The 11491-nt window shown below is 33.0% G+C and overlaps 2 protein-coding genes across 2 annotated transcripts; both read right to left on the bottom strand.

Annotated features, from left to right (window-relative positions):
• Nucleotides 1–4905: 4905 nt before the first annotated feature.
• On the bottom strand, nt 4906–7944 carry LOC129899678 (beta-fructofuranosidase, insoluble isoenzyme CWINV3-like). The gene is made up of 7 exons (XM_055974701.1): nt 7748–7944; nt 7209–7382; nt 6434–7116; nt 6150–6308; nt 5810–6054; nt 5575–5665; nt 4906–5222 (listed from the first exon to the last, which is right to left on the bottom strand). The coding sequence occupies exons 1-7, from the start codon at nt 7803–7805 to the stop codon at nt 5043–5045; spliced, it is 1590 nt and encodes a 529-aa protein (XP_055830676.1). The 5' UTR covers nt 7806–7944; the 3' UTR covers nt 4906–5042.
• A 648-nt stretch (nt 7945–8592) lies between these two features.
• LOC129899652 (60S ribosomal protein L15) lies at nt 8593–11026 on the bottom strand. Its single transcript, XM_055974665.1, has 4 exons — nt 10916–11026; nt 10127–10293; nt 9461–9658; nt 8593–9029 (listed from the first exon to the last, which is right to left on the bottom strand). The coding sequence occupies exons 1-4, from the start codon at nt 10917–10919 to the stop codon at nt 8784–8786; spliced, it is 615 nt and encodes a 204-aa protein (XP_055830640.1). The 5' UTR covers nt 10920–11026; the 3' UTR covers nt 8593–8783.
• Nucleotides 11027–11491: the final 465 nt, after the last annotated feature.

Here is an 11491-nt window from a genome sequence, read left to right as displayed (position 1 = left end):
ATTCTGGAAGAATGTGATGGCAATAAAATATAGCAAAACTGATAACTGGTGCACTAAATCAGTGGCTACTTCATACTGAGTTGCATTATGGAAACCAATTAGTAGAATATTTTAGGAGGAATTTATGGATGGGGAATAAGAAAAATGAAGACATGCAATGGCAGGAAGATCAATGGTCCGATAAATGGCTGGAAAGGTCAATATTGGAAGAGCTTTTTCCTGAATATAGTCATCCTCAAGAATCGCACAATCTCAAGATGCTACATTGAGATGGATAGAAATTTTAATTTCAGAAGTTTCAGTGAGTGGTAAATAGAAAGGTTTAATTTAATCCTCTGTTGCAGAAACTGGAAGCAGTATATGTGGAGGTGGATCAAGTTTCCATAGTATGGACAGGCTGCACGGCTGGCAGATTCTCAGGTAACTCCTGTTACAAAAGTTTGCTTCAACAGAAAAGTAGCAGTAACTCACTGTCCTTGGGAAATGATTTCACAGACAAGATTTCCTATAAAAGTTGCAAACTTTTTATGGATTACAATTTATTGTGCCTGTTTGACACAAGACAGCTTACAAAGGAGAGGATATCAGTTATGCTACAGTAAGGATCATCAGTATGTTCTGCCACTTACTAGTCCTTGAAGTTATTCCTCTGTTTCATGTAATTGGTTTCTCTTTCTTTATCAGTACCTGCTCTTTCTATCTTTTCTTGTGTCATTCATGTCTATTATAAACTGCATGATTTGGATGTAGCCTGAATGAAAAATAGTATGATTCGATGCATATAGAGAACCAGAGCATGATATTCTATTTTAAGGAAAAACAAATCTGAATTCCCAAAAACTGACCAAATGATGAGTTCTTAAATTCCTTCGTGTTGTTTTACAAATAAGATAAAATTTTCATGCTGAATTGAGTATCAAAATCAAACTGATGGATTGAGAAAAACAATAGTACCACAAATGAAGACCATTTATCCAACAGATGATCACACAAGTTGTTTGATTATTGGAGCCCACCCTTAAGCTAGGCAGCGGCTACCATAATCTCCAAAATTTACCATTAAAATATTGCTGATGATTTACTCTTTCTTTATGACTGTACAAGGATCTGAAAAAACACCTCCAACTCTAGCTTAAGAACAAACAAAAAAAATATGCGTACTTTTATTAGTAGAAATAAGAAGGAAAGCTTCATAACATTTTGGAAAACCCATGATGCAGAAAGTATCATCATCCAAAAGGATCCAACATCAGCACCTTAACATAAGACAACTGCTATAGAAATAAAAGTGATTTCACCAAAACCATTACTAATGAACAGATAACTGAATCAACCATGTCTTGAGGAGAAAAAACGAAAAGGGTCTACTCAAATTGACAATTTACATTCAGAAAAAATAAAATTCCTGTTGATGGTTAAGTACTTGCAACCAAATGCTTAAAAGAAGTTACTTTACAGGGAGATCAGATGATCAAGTCAAAATCAACCCAATTCTGTCCCAGACGTGAAGAAGAAGATGATGGTGAAGAAACAGAAGAATCATCATAATCGTGATGATATGATGATGAGGTAGAAGTAGTGTGAGAATAAGTTTGGTAGGAATAAAGATTATAAGGAAAACAGAGGAAAGTGCAGACATAGATAGCTAAGCGACCTATCTGTTGAAGAGGAAAACAGATAACAAGATCCAACAGTTGCTGACTGCTTACCGGTTCTGGCAAACATGCCAGCAGCTGCCAAATTTCTGCTGAAACTTTTGCCACTGACACCACCAATACCCCATTGAATGTCATTTTTTTGTGTATTGCTAGTATGATTTCTTCTGTTTTCTTTGAGTTCTACTCTTTTAACACTTGTTTTTTTTTAACTGTTCTGCCAAACAGAGTGTTGTCTGTCAGCTGAGGGTCTGAAGGGGTCACCAGGTGGAATAAATCAGTCACTTTTTTCTGTAGGCCAAAGCTGATTTTTGGGTAAGTGTCCCAATGTGAAAATCATAAAACATTCAGATCTGGATTGGTCATATATTGCCATACTGGTAATATAATAATGGAGTTCATAATTCACTCGATAGAGAAAATATTGTTAGTAGTTACCACTAGCCACTTGTCACTTGCCACTTGCCATCATGATAAAACTATATATGGATTTATTTGATATGCATCTCAATCTAGTCTGACTCGATTCGAAGATATTCTTTTAACCCATGAGCGGTGCCAAAAAATTTAGTTTATCAATTTTGGATTATAATTTTTTTTTCCACTAAGTTCTTGATATTTGAATTTTAACCCATGAGCGGTGCCAAAAAATTTAGTTTATCAATTTTGGATTATAATTTTTTTTTTCACTAAGTTCTTGATATTTGAATTTTACTGAATTGTAATAATAATGGTGGTTATTCACAAGGGGCTTTGGCTGTTTGAAAGAGACTAAAAGGCATTACTGTAAACATGTGGTTTTCCTATTTTCTTGGAATAGCTAACTAATCAAAATCAAACTACTCATCACAATATCTATGGTGAGGCATAGATCAGTTGTGTGCATCATGAAGCATGTCATTGAACATTTAATTTAATTTAATTTTTCCTTCAAGGTTAAAAAATCCAACATGAACAACTATTCATGTCATTTGAATTAATTTCTTTTATGGTCATTAAAACTATAAGAATGAATCAATAAAGTATCATGTTTTTTTTTATAATAATTCACTTCAATGAGGATAATATCATGAAACCTATTGCTTTATGTGATATATGCATTGTACCTCATACCAAATAATAATTGCATTAATTATCATAAAAATAATATTCGTTTAACCAATAATTCACAAGGGTCTTTGGCTTTTTCAAAGAGACAATTTTTTACAAAACCAGTATTGTGGACAGGTAGTTTTCTCATTAAATAGTAGCTAACTAATCAAAATGAAGCAACAAACCACAATATAGATGTTTAGGCACCTATGGCTTGCATGTATACATCATCAAACAAGCAAGTCAACATTTACAATAATTTTTCCATGAACATTAATTTAAAAGTCCAACATGAACAAATTAAAAGTTATTGTAAGTTACGCAATGCGTGAACCCAAACTAATTGAGCTGGATAATATAAAAACATGGAGGTAAGATGAATCAAACAAATAAAATTAGTAGATTAGTGTTGTCTAAAAATTTGGAAACAAGATATAAATAAGGCAAATAAAACTAACGGGGATATACTCCATCCGTTTATTTTTATTTGTCCATTTTAACTTTTATATATTTTTTAAGAAAGAAATATTTTATTACAATATCTATATTAATTGATGTATAGTCTTAATTTTGAAAAATAAGTAATTAATGTTGAAGGTAAAATATCACGTATATGTTTTTATACGTTAAAAATGACAAATATGAATGGAGGGAGTATAATTACAAATTCTTTGTTTGGACTTTGGTTACAAAATTTTGCCCTTCTATATTACTAGTGCCAGCTCATGTTGTTCCTTTTTTAAAAAGTTACTACTTAGTACTTTGAATTGCGCGTACCAATCATATCATATAATTGAATAAATTATCTTAATTAATTGGAAACTATTAACAATAATTTAGAATAATTGAATCAATGTTGTTTTAGTATAAGGAAGGATCAAGTCAGTAGTTGTACATACTACATTTGAAAGTTAAACCCTAGAATAGTTCACATCCACGTGCATTGATTGATTCATTCATTTATTAATTTCATCAGTTTAATTAGGTAGCTAAATTAATTGTTAGATTTCAAACTTTACCCCTTTTGGGCATATTAATTTACTCGTGCAAACTTATTTTATACTGTAACATGTTGTTTCCAGCTCCAGTTGTACCCTTTTCGAAAAGTTAACAGTGTAGTCTCTTTGAATCGAGTGTATCATATCATAACATATACGAGATGGTAAAATTAGTCATAAAAATATAATTGAGTTTAAATTTGGATGAGTTGTTAAATTGCCTATTTATTTGTTTACTCTATTTTAATTCATAAAAAATTGGGTTGTTATGTAGTCTAAATTGATCTATGAGAAATTTTGTTAATATATTTTTAAAGATACTTTTTATTTGATATGTTATATATAACCACAATAAAAAAAATACATAATTTTATCACCGTAGGTACTAAAAAATCATTTAAAAAAACAAATAAACCTATTAAAACATGGTAAATTGAACTGGTTGGATTATGACTCACATTTCTTTTAGCCCAACTCATTTCAATCCAAATATTTTTTGGGCGGATCGACAATCCACTCATTTATTAACTTAGCCTATTTTGATCTATCCAAAACCCAAATCATTTGACACCTCTACATATATGCTTGTACCTCATAAAATAAAAGGAGATGTTACATTTAATAATTAGGCAGCAATTTTTAACTATTCATCTTTGCATGTACATATGATATCCAATAATCTTTTAAATTAGTTTACAACAAATATAGTTATGTTTTATTTATATAATGTAGCCAACAATCACAAGAAATATGAAGTGACTATACAATATAGCTTGCAAAAGTCATAGAAAGTAAATACTGACTATACAATATAGATTACTTATACATGAGTTATACACTGAATAAACATTATGATATATTCTATAAATAAAATAACACTGAATATACATCGAATAGCCATTTTTTGATAATTAAAATGACCGAATGGCCATCTAGTGTAATTATTTCATTTTATTACTCTTATGAGATATCATGTATGTAGATAAAAGTACTAATTAGTGTCCAGTCATGACTAGGTTTATAAAGACATAAGAAAACTCATGCAAATTTTTATTCTAACCTATTTCCAAAAGCTGCCAAGAATTTAGTTTTTGAAATTAAGAAAAACGGCGAATGGCATATATTTGTGACATTATGTATCTATTCAAACATTATATTCGTTAAAATAATATAATATGATATAATACATTGCAATGTCATATATATTATGAAACAGTACGTACGTAACAACCATCCAAACAGAGTCGTAAGAAGAAAATGATCATCCCGAATATGAATGAACTTGTTAATTAATGATTCAGTTGATGTGAGCGTGGTTTAAACTCCAAGCACTCAAAGTGGAGATGTCAACACGTTGGGATCCATTGTTAAAAACAAAAATATGTGCATTATCGTTGATGGCCAAAGTAGGATATGCTCTTGTTGTGATGCAAGCTTTTCCCCCTCCACCAAAGCTTTCTACTATCGAATGATCAATCTGTTTAAAGGAAAATAAAAAAATATAAGCCTAGCTAGCTAGCTCAACTAACAAAAATTAATATCTCATAGTCAAAAATAATAGATCCTTTTGATTTATGAGGGTTTTTTTTCTATGGTGGGGGATGTGTAAAACGGGAGAAAATGAGAGTTTGATGAGATAGGGTATATACTGTATATATATGTATATCATCGTTGTATCTACGTATTAATTTCATGTACATCAATGTATAATGTGTAATGTGTATGTTAATATACATAATTACATATGTGTGATATGCAGTGACATGCACAATATACTCACCTGATAATTAAAGATTAGGAGATTTGTATGATTTGATAGTGAAACTTACCAAAGTTCTTAGTGATAATTTTTCTGTAAGAGGATCAATATCCACAAAGGCTCCATAATTGGTTTTATCATACTCAAGACCCACAGATGACCTGCATTACAAAAAATTCATAATGAATTTCTGAATCTAAAAGTTGAAAAATAATTAATTTTGTTATTAAAATAAAACGTATACAACATATCATGTACGTTGGCCTATAAGTTTCCAAAAAGGGAGGAAATGAGGGAGATAGTACCTTTTTTGGTCACAGCCCATTAGCACAACAAACTTGTCATTCTTTTTGAAAATTGTAAAGAATATTGCAGTATATTCTTCAATGTTATTTGAGGCCAAGACTAGCAACCCAAAAGGTCCTAAACCAATGTTGGCTGATGAACCACTTTGGTTAGCTATCTCTTGTGGATTTGTCCAACTTGATTCTAGCAGCTCTGCCTGCTCAAGCACACCTGTTGGGATTGAGAAGGAGATTTCTACATCCGCCTGAAACAATAATAAGTAGCAATATGGTTGTCAAATAAGCGGGTTGCATTCAATGCGGTTCATTAATGGTTGAAAAGTCAGTGGAAGAATTATACCTGTGCAGCAGTGACACCACAAATTTCACGTTTTGAACCACCTTCGAGTGTTATATTTTGTAAATCAACTTGGTTTATCCTCAGGGTTTCGATTTCTTCGACAGGCCATTGAACCAATTGCCTTCCACCTCTATCCAGCCAAATTTTCCTAGGAAAAGACTGTAATAGTACAGTGAATACAAAGATAAAATGACAAGTTTTAAAAAAAAAATTGAATAATGAACGAATAAAATAAATGGTCACGTAAACTGACATGAATAGTGTAAAACGAATATAATTATTACCTGAAGACCAGACCACCCTTTAATTAAATCGACTTCCTTATTTGTAGACTCATTAACCCAAGCAATGAAGATCCTCCTCTTCTTCTCACTATCAAAAAAAGACTTGGAAGCATAATACCTTCCATAATCCAATCTTAATCCTGATTCATTGTCTACCGATCCCTCATCTGGTGTATATATATCATTGAGATGGTCATACGCTCCAACAGTATAATAATCAACAAAAGAACGAGCCACGCTATTTTTGAGCACATGTTTCATTCCTGGAATAATTTCTGAAATGTCAAGTCCATTTTCCCCGTCAATTGAGACAGGGAAAAAATCAGGACATTCCCACATTGTAGTTTCATTGGACGAATGCAGAGGCCGCTCTGCTTCAGTCCAATGAATAAAATCTTCACTTTTATATAATAGAGCAGTTCCTCTGTTTTTTCTTTCATTTCCTATGACAACTCTCCAAATCCTATCATCGGGACCTAACCACGCTGTGGTTGGGTCCCTAAACGATTCTTTCTCCTCTTCATTTGGTGTAATAATCGGATTACAAGGCGATTTAACCCATTCGACTAGGTAAGGGTCGGAGGGATCTTTAGGCACGGCTAGATTTTGAAGTTGAACATTTTTTGAGTCGCCTCCGGTATAAAGTATAGCTGGTGTACCATCTTGGAGAATTGTTGCGGAACCTGTGAAGAAATGTTATTTATTTATATTCAATGTCGATCTACTGAATAAGGTAAAAAACTTAAATGTAATAATTTTACGAAATCGTAACAACCTGACCAGCAACCGTTGATGTCATATGTGTCTGATGGCAAAAGAGCGGGAGGATGAATAGTCCAGTTGACAAGATCAGTTGAAGTAGAATGACCCCATGTAATGTTTCCCCATTCTGCACTTTCAGGATTGTACTGATAAAATAAATGGTAAATTCCCTCGTACATCATTGGTCCTGCAGATTTAATTGGAGGATAGAATTGGCAAAAAAACTTTAACAATTTGCTATTATTATTACTTAATACGATTTTGCTAAATAAAAGTTAGATCTGTTTAATAAAACAATTGTAAACTATAGGACATTTTATTCGAGTAGGAATATTTCGATTTTTTTTATTCCTTTAGAAATGCTTGTAAACAGAAGGTCCATGATTAGACATGAAAACTTACCATTGGGATCTGTGAATCAGACGATATGTATACAAGTCAATGACACGATTCATCGATCAAACATTAATCAATAAAAAAAATAGATTAGATTAGATTACACATAATTGATAATCATATTTCTAAGAATGAATGAGCCTGGTAAGAATGTACCATTCATCCAATTCCTGGGAGGTTGGAAATGGTAAGCAGTTCTGTAAGGTTGAGCCATGAGGAGAGCAGGATATTGATTTACAATATTGTTGCATCAATTTTTGGCTTGGGGAAAGCAAGAAACTTTAATTGTTTTCTTAGTGCAAATATTGCATACAAGGTATTTATCAACTATCCATCATACTTTCTCTAGTACAGGTCAAAATATTATATTTATAAGTCAAACTATTATAATCCAATTAATACGAAATAATGCATTCTAACCAATCCGATAGTATAATATATTCCAACCAAACCAAGACGGCAAGCAAGAGAAGAGTTCCATATATCTCGTACTAAGTCAAAATATTATAATCCAATTAATACGAAATAATGCATTCTAACTAATCCGATAGTACAATATTCTTTAAAAAACTAACTACTTCATAGTGCGGGATTTTGATTCAATATTTATTTCATTAAGTAGATACAGCAAATTGTTAGGTGGCTTAAAACACCATGATTAGATAGCAGAGAGACGAGGAAACCTAGGGATATCTTTAACACGAGTAAGAAAAATGCATCTGAGAGGGTGGTTTACACAAAATCAGGCTAATTTACCATAATTAGCATTGATAAATGTGTGATGCAATGTTTAAATGTTATGCGCGAATACGTATTACGATCTACTATAACTATTTTCTATGTTGTTCACTTCACATCAATGTATAGAACTCCAAATTTTCGTGCATCTATTGCTCGAGAGCAACCCCATGTCTGCAAGAAAAAGAATAGTTCAACACACATTTTACTAAAATCATTCGTTTGAGTTTCCAGGAAACTCCACCTCAGAAAGAAAATGGATATACTTCCAACACAAAATTTACTAGAATCTCTTGTTTGAGTTCAGGAAACTCTGTCGGTAAGAACATGGATTACTTCAATACAAAACTAGTTGTTCAAAATTGTAAACAGCTGAATGTCTCAAGATAAAGGGGCTAAAACCAGATATGCAAAAAATTAAGCAAGCGACAATCTCTCAAAAAGGTCAAGTAGATCAACGGTAACGCCGGAGAGACAGAGTCTGGTTCCTTTTCCAGGTTGCCCTTCTTGAGGGGCGAGCTTTGTGGTGCAAATGTCCCCTTCCTCGGAGTCCCCTGTATTTCTTACCAGCAGAAGTGAGACCACGTAATTCTCTGTGCTTATGCACTGGGTTGCAGATCCAGTTGATCCTTGGATCATTGCGAATAGCAGCATGGGCTTGGTCAACCAAAATCACCTCAAAGTACTTGTAGGTAGAATCCTGCATTAATAAGGTTAAGAATAAGGTTATTCCCATTATTAAGCAAGTGTACAACGAGTCTAAGCGACAAGAAAAAGTTACAAGTCTCAGTCAGTGAAATAGAACCATTTACAAAGTGATGTTTGCATATTCAAAAAAGAAATCCAACCACCTCGCAAGCCATATTAGAACTGTATTTCTTGATGCACAGACTTCTAAACTTACGGAGTTAAATCTTAATATACCTTGCAATGTGGTTAAATTTTCATTGTCAAAAAAAGGAAATTTTCATTGTCAAAAAAGGAACACATCGCTTTGGGTGACTCCCTGGTTGGTGGGTTTACCACATCTCAATTATAAATGCAATTCACCTTGCACTCTAGCATAGCATGTGAGAACATAAAAGATGAACTAGGAAGTACAAGAAATAGGTAAAAAGTTTGAACAGATACCTCATTAATCCAGTAAGAGTTGACGACTCTAAGACCACCCAATTTCCTACCAGCACGCTCCTCAGCAACAGATCGCTTGCTGCGCTGGAATTTCAGTTGGGTGACTCCCTGGTTGGTGGGTTTACCATACACAATACCCTTGGAAACAGGCCTCTTCCTTCCACCACGTTTCACACGAACACGGTAGACCACATAGCCCTGGAAAGATAATGATCTTAATCACGATTCTGAAGTAGTCCATACTATGGAAAAGATATCATTTAACATGATAGAAGAAAAGATTTCTGCATTAATACTGTTCCACGAAAGGGTATTAGAAACAGTATTATGTATATGGGCTTCTATCATTTGCATCTAGAAACTGCACAGAAATGAACAATAAAGTCATACAATACAACCTTCAAGCAACTCGGCAATCACAGATGTATGTCTTCAACATAACCCAGATAAAAAATATAAGACCAACAGTGAGACAAATATCAGTAGACTTAACTCATAGGCAGCTAATGAACACAAAAAACATATAAATCAAAAGTGCATGAATCAAACTTCATTTTCACTAGATATCCAAACTCACTACTCATTTTAGACACAACTTGCAAAAAGATATAATATATGTTATCTACCATCAAGTACATATGGAGATAACCGACAACAGAAATGTACCTGCTTGGCCTTGTATCCCAAGCGGCGTGCCTTGTCAGGACGGGTAGGCCTGGTCACACGGACAATAGATGGGAGCTGGCGGTACTCCCAGCACCTCACCCTTTGCAAGAACCTCATAACATCTGACTGCTTCTTCCTCCATAGCTCCGACACATAAGTGTAAGCCCCTACATTTCCACCAAACATCAAATATCACCCGCTATCCAAAACAACTTAAGTCTCATTTAAACTTTCTACCTATCCAGCTTTTAGAGTAAAATACAAGAACAATTATATTTTACACATTTCATCTCTTTAGTGCTTTTGGAATAAAATTACCTTTTACTAATTTTTAACAAAAGGAAACAATGTAGTGGAAAATGCAGCATATTCCGTAAAATCAAACTCTATAATTGAAACACCATTCATAGCTTATTAGAAAAAGATATCATTTTCCCTTGAAGAGAAGTCAATCACCCTATACAGAAACACCACCCACGTCCAAAGTAAGTTCTCCAACCATAGCCATATTATGGCATGCATGTGTATATTATAGGATTTAAATACTAGATCTGTCTTTGTTCAGTTCAACAAATTATAGTGAAAATTCAGTGGTTTAACAAAATCATTAGAACAAAATGACCAACTATCAAAGATAAAGAGATAATTCAAAGTACAAACCTGTTCCAAACCCAAAAATAAAAATTGAAACAAAACCTACAGATTGTTCACTTTCAGCTAGATTTTCTACATGAATCGATTTAGCGAAAAGAGTATAAAACAGAAGATAGAGTGAATGGACTAACATACCCATCGAGTCTGCTGCTCTTCTCCCACTGTGGTGCTCGGCTATGGCGTCTAGGGTTTTTGAGTGAGAGCATTATAAAAGGAGTGTCGTTACCCTTTCGGCTATTGTTTTCGGCCCATAGGCCCATAGTGATAGTCAGATTTTACTAGCAATTTAAATTTTAACTATAGGTTGGTTTGCACAAATGACCCTTTAGCTCACTATTTAAATGTTATCTCTAATTTTAAAAATTATATATATATATATATATATATATCTTGTAAAATTAACAAAAATATTATCATAAAATTCTCAAAAAATAATAATATAAAATGGTCCATAAGTTGTGAAAGGAAAAAATTCATTTACTAATAAATCATCCTAAAAATAGACAGCCAAAAACAAATTATAGTTTTGTTGTGAATGAGACTAAAATCCCATTTCATTGAGGATAAGCAAGAATTGACGTGTACTATCTCCAAAAGTTCGATTTAGAGTTTTTATTTCACGTAATAATTTTTTTTAAAAATAATCTTAACTTAGAAAAAATTACGGAAAGAACTTATGTTGCTAGTCAACATAATATAAGTTATAAATCA

Source organism: Solanum dulcamara, chromosome 8 (genome assembly GCF_947179165.1).
Source record: "Solanum dulcamara chromosome 8, daSolDulc1.2, whole genome shotgun sequence".
In the NCBI taxonomy this organism is placed as follows: domain Eukaryota; kingdom Viridiplantae; phylum Streptophyta; class Magnoliopsida; order Solanales; family Solanaceae; genus Solanum; species Solanum dulcamara.
The sequence above is the reverse complement of the archived record's forward strand: the minus strand, read 5'-3'. Positions and strand labels throughout refer to the sequence as shown.

Coding starts and splice junctions, on each gene's coding strand:
- LOC129899678 (XM_055974701.1), bottom strand. CDS start 7,805: ATGGCTCAACCTTACAGAACTGCTTACCATTTCCAACCTCCCAGGAAT. Junction 6,309..6,433: donor AAGGGTGGTCTGGTCTTCAG/GTAATAATTATA, acceptor GTACTATTACAG/TCTTTTCCTAGGAAAATTTG. Junction 6,055..6,149: donor GTGGTGTCACTGCTGCACAG/GTATAATTCTTC, acceptor TTATTGTTTCAG/GCGGATGTAGAAATCTCCTT.
- LOC129899652 (XM_055974665.1), bottom strand. Junction 9,659..10,126: donor TGGGATACAAGGCCAAGCAG/GTACATTTCTGT, acceptor TTATCTTTCCAG/GGCTATGTGGTCTACCGTGT. Junction 9,030..9,460: donor ACTCTTACTGGATTAATGAG/GTATCTGTTCAA, acceptor TTATTAATGCAG/GATTCTACCTACAAGTACTT.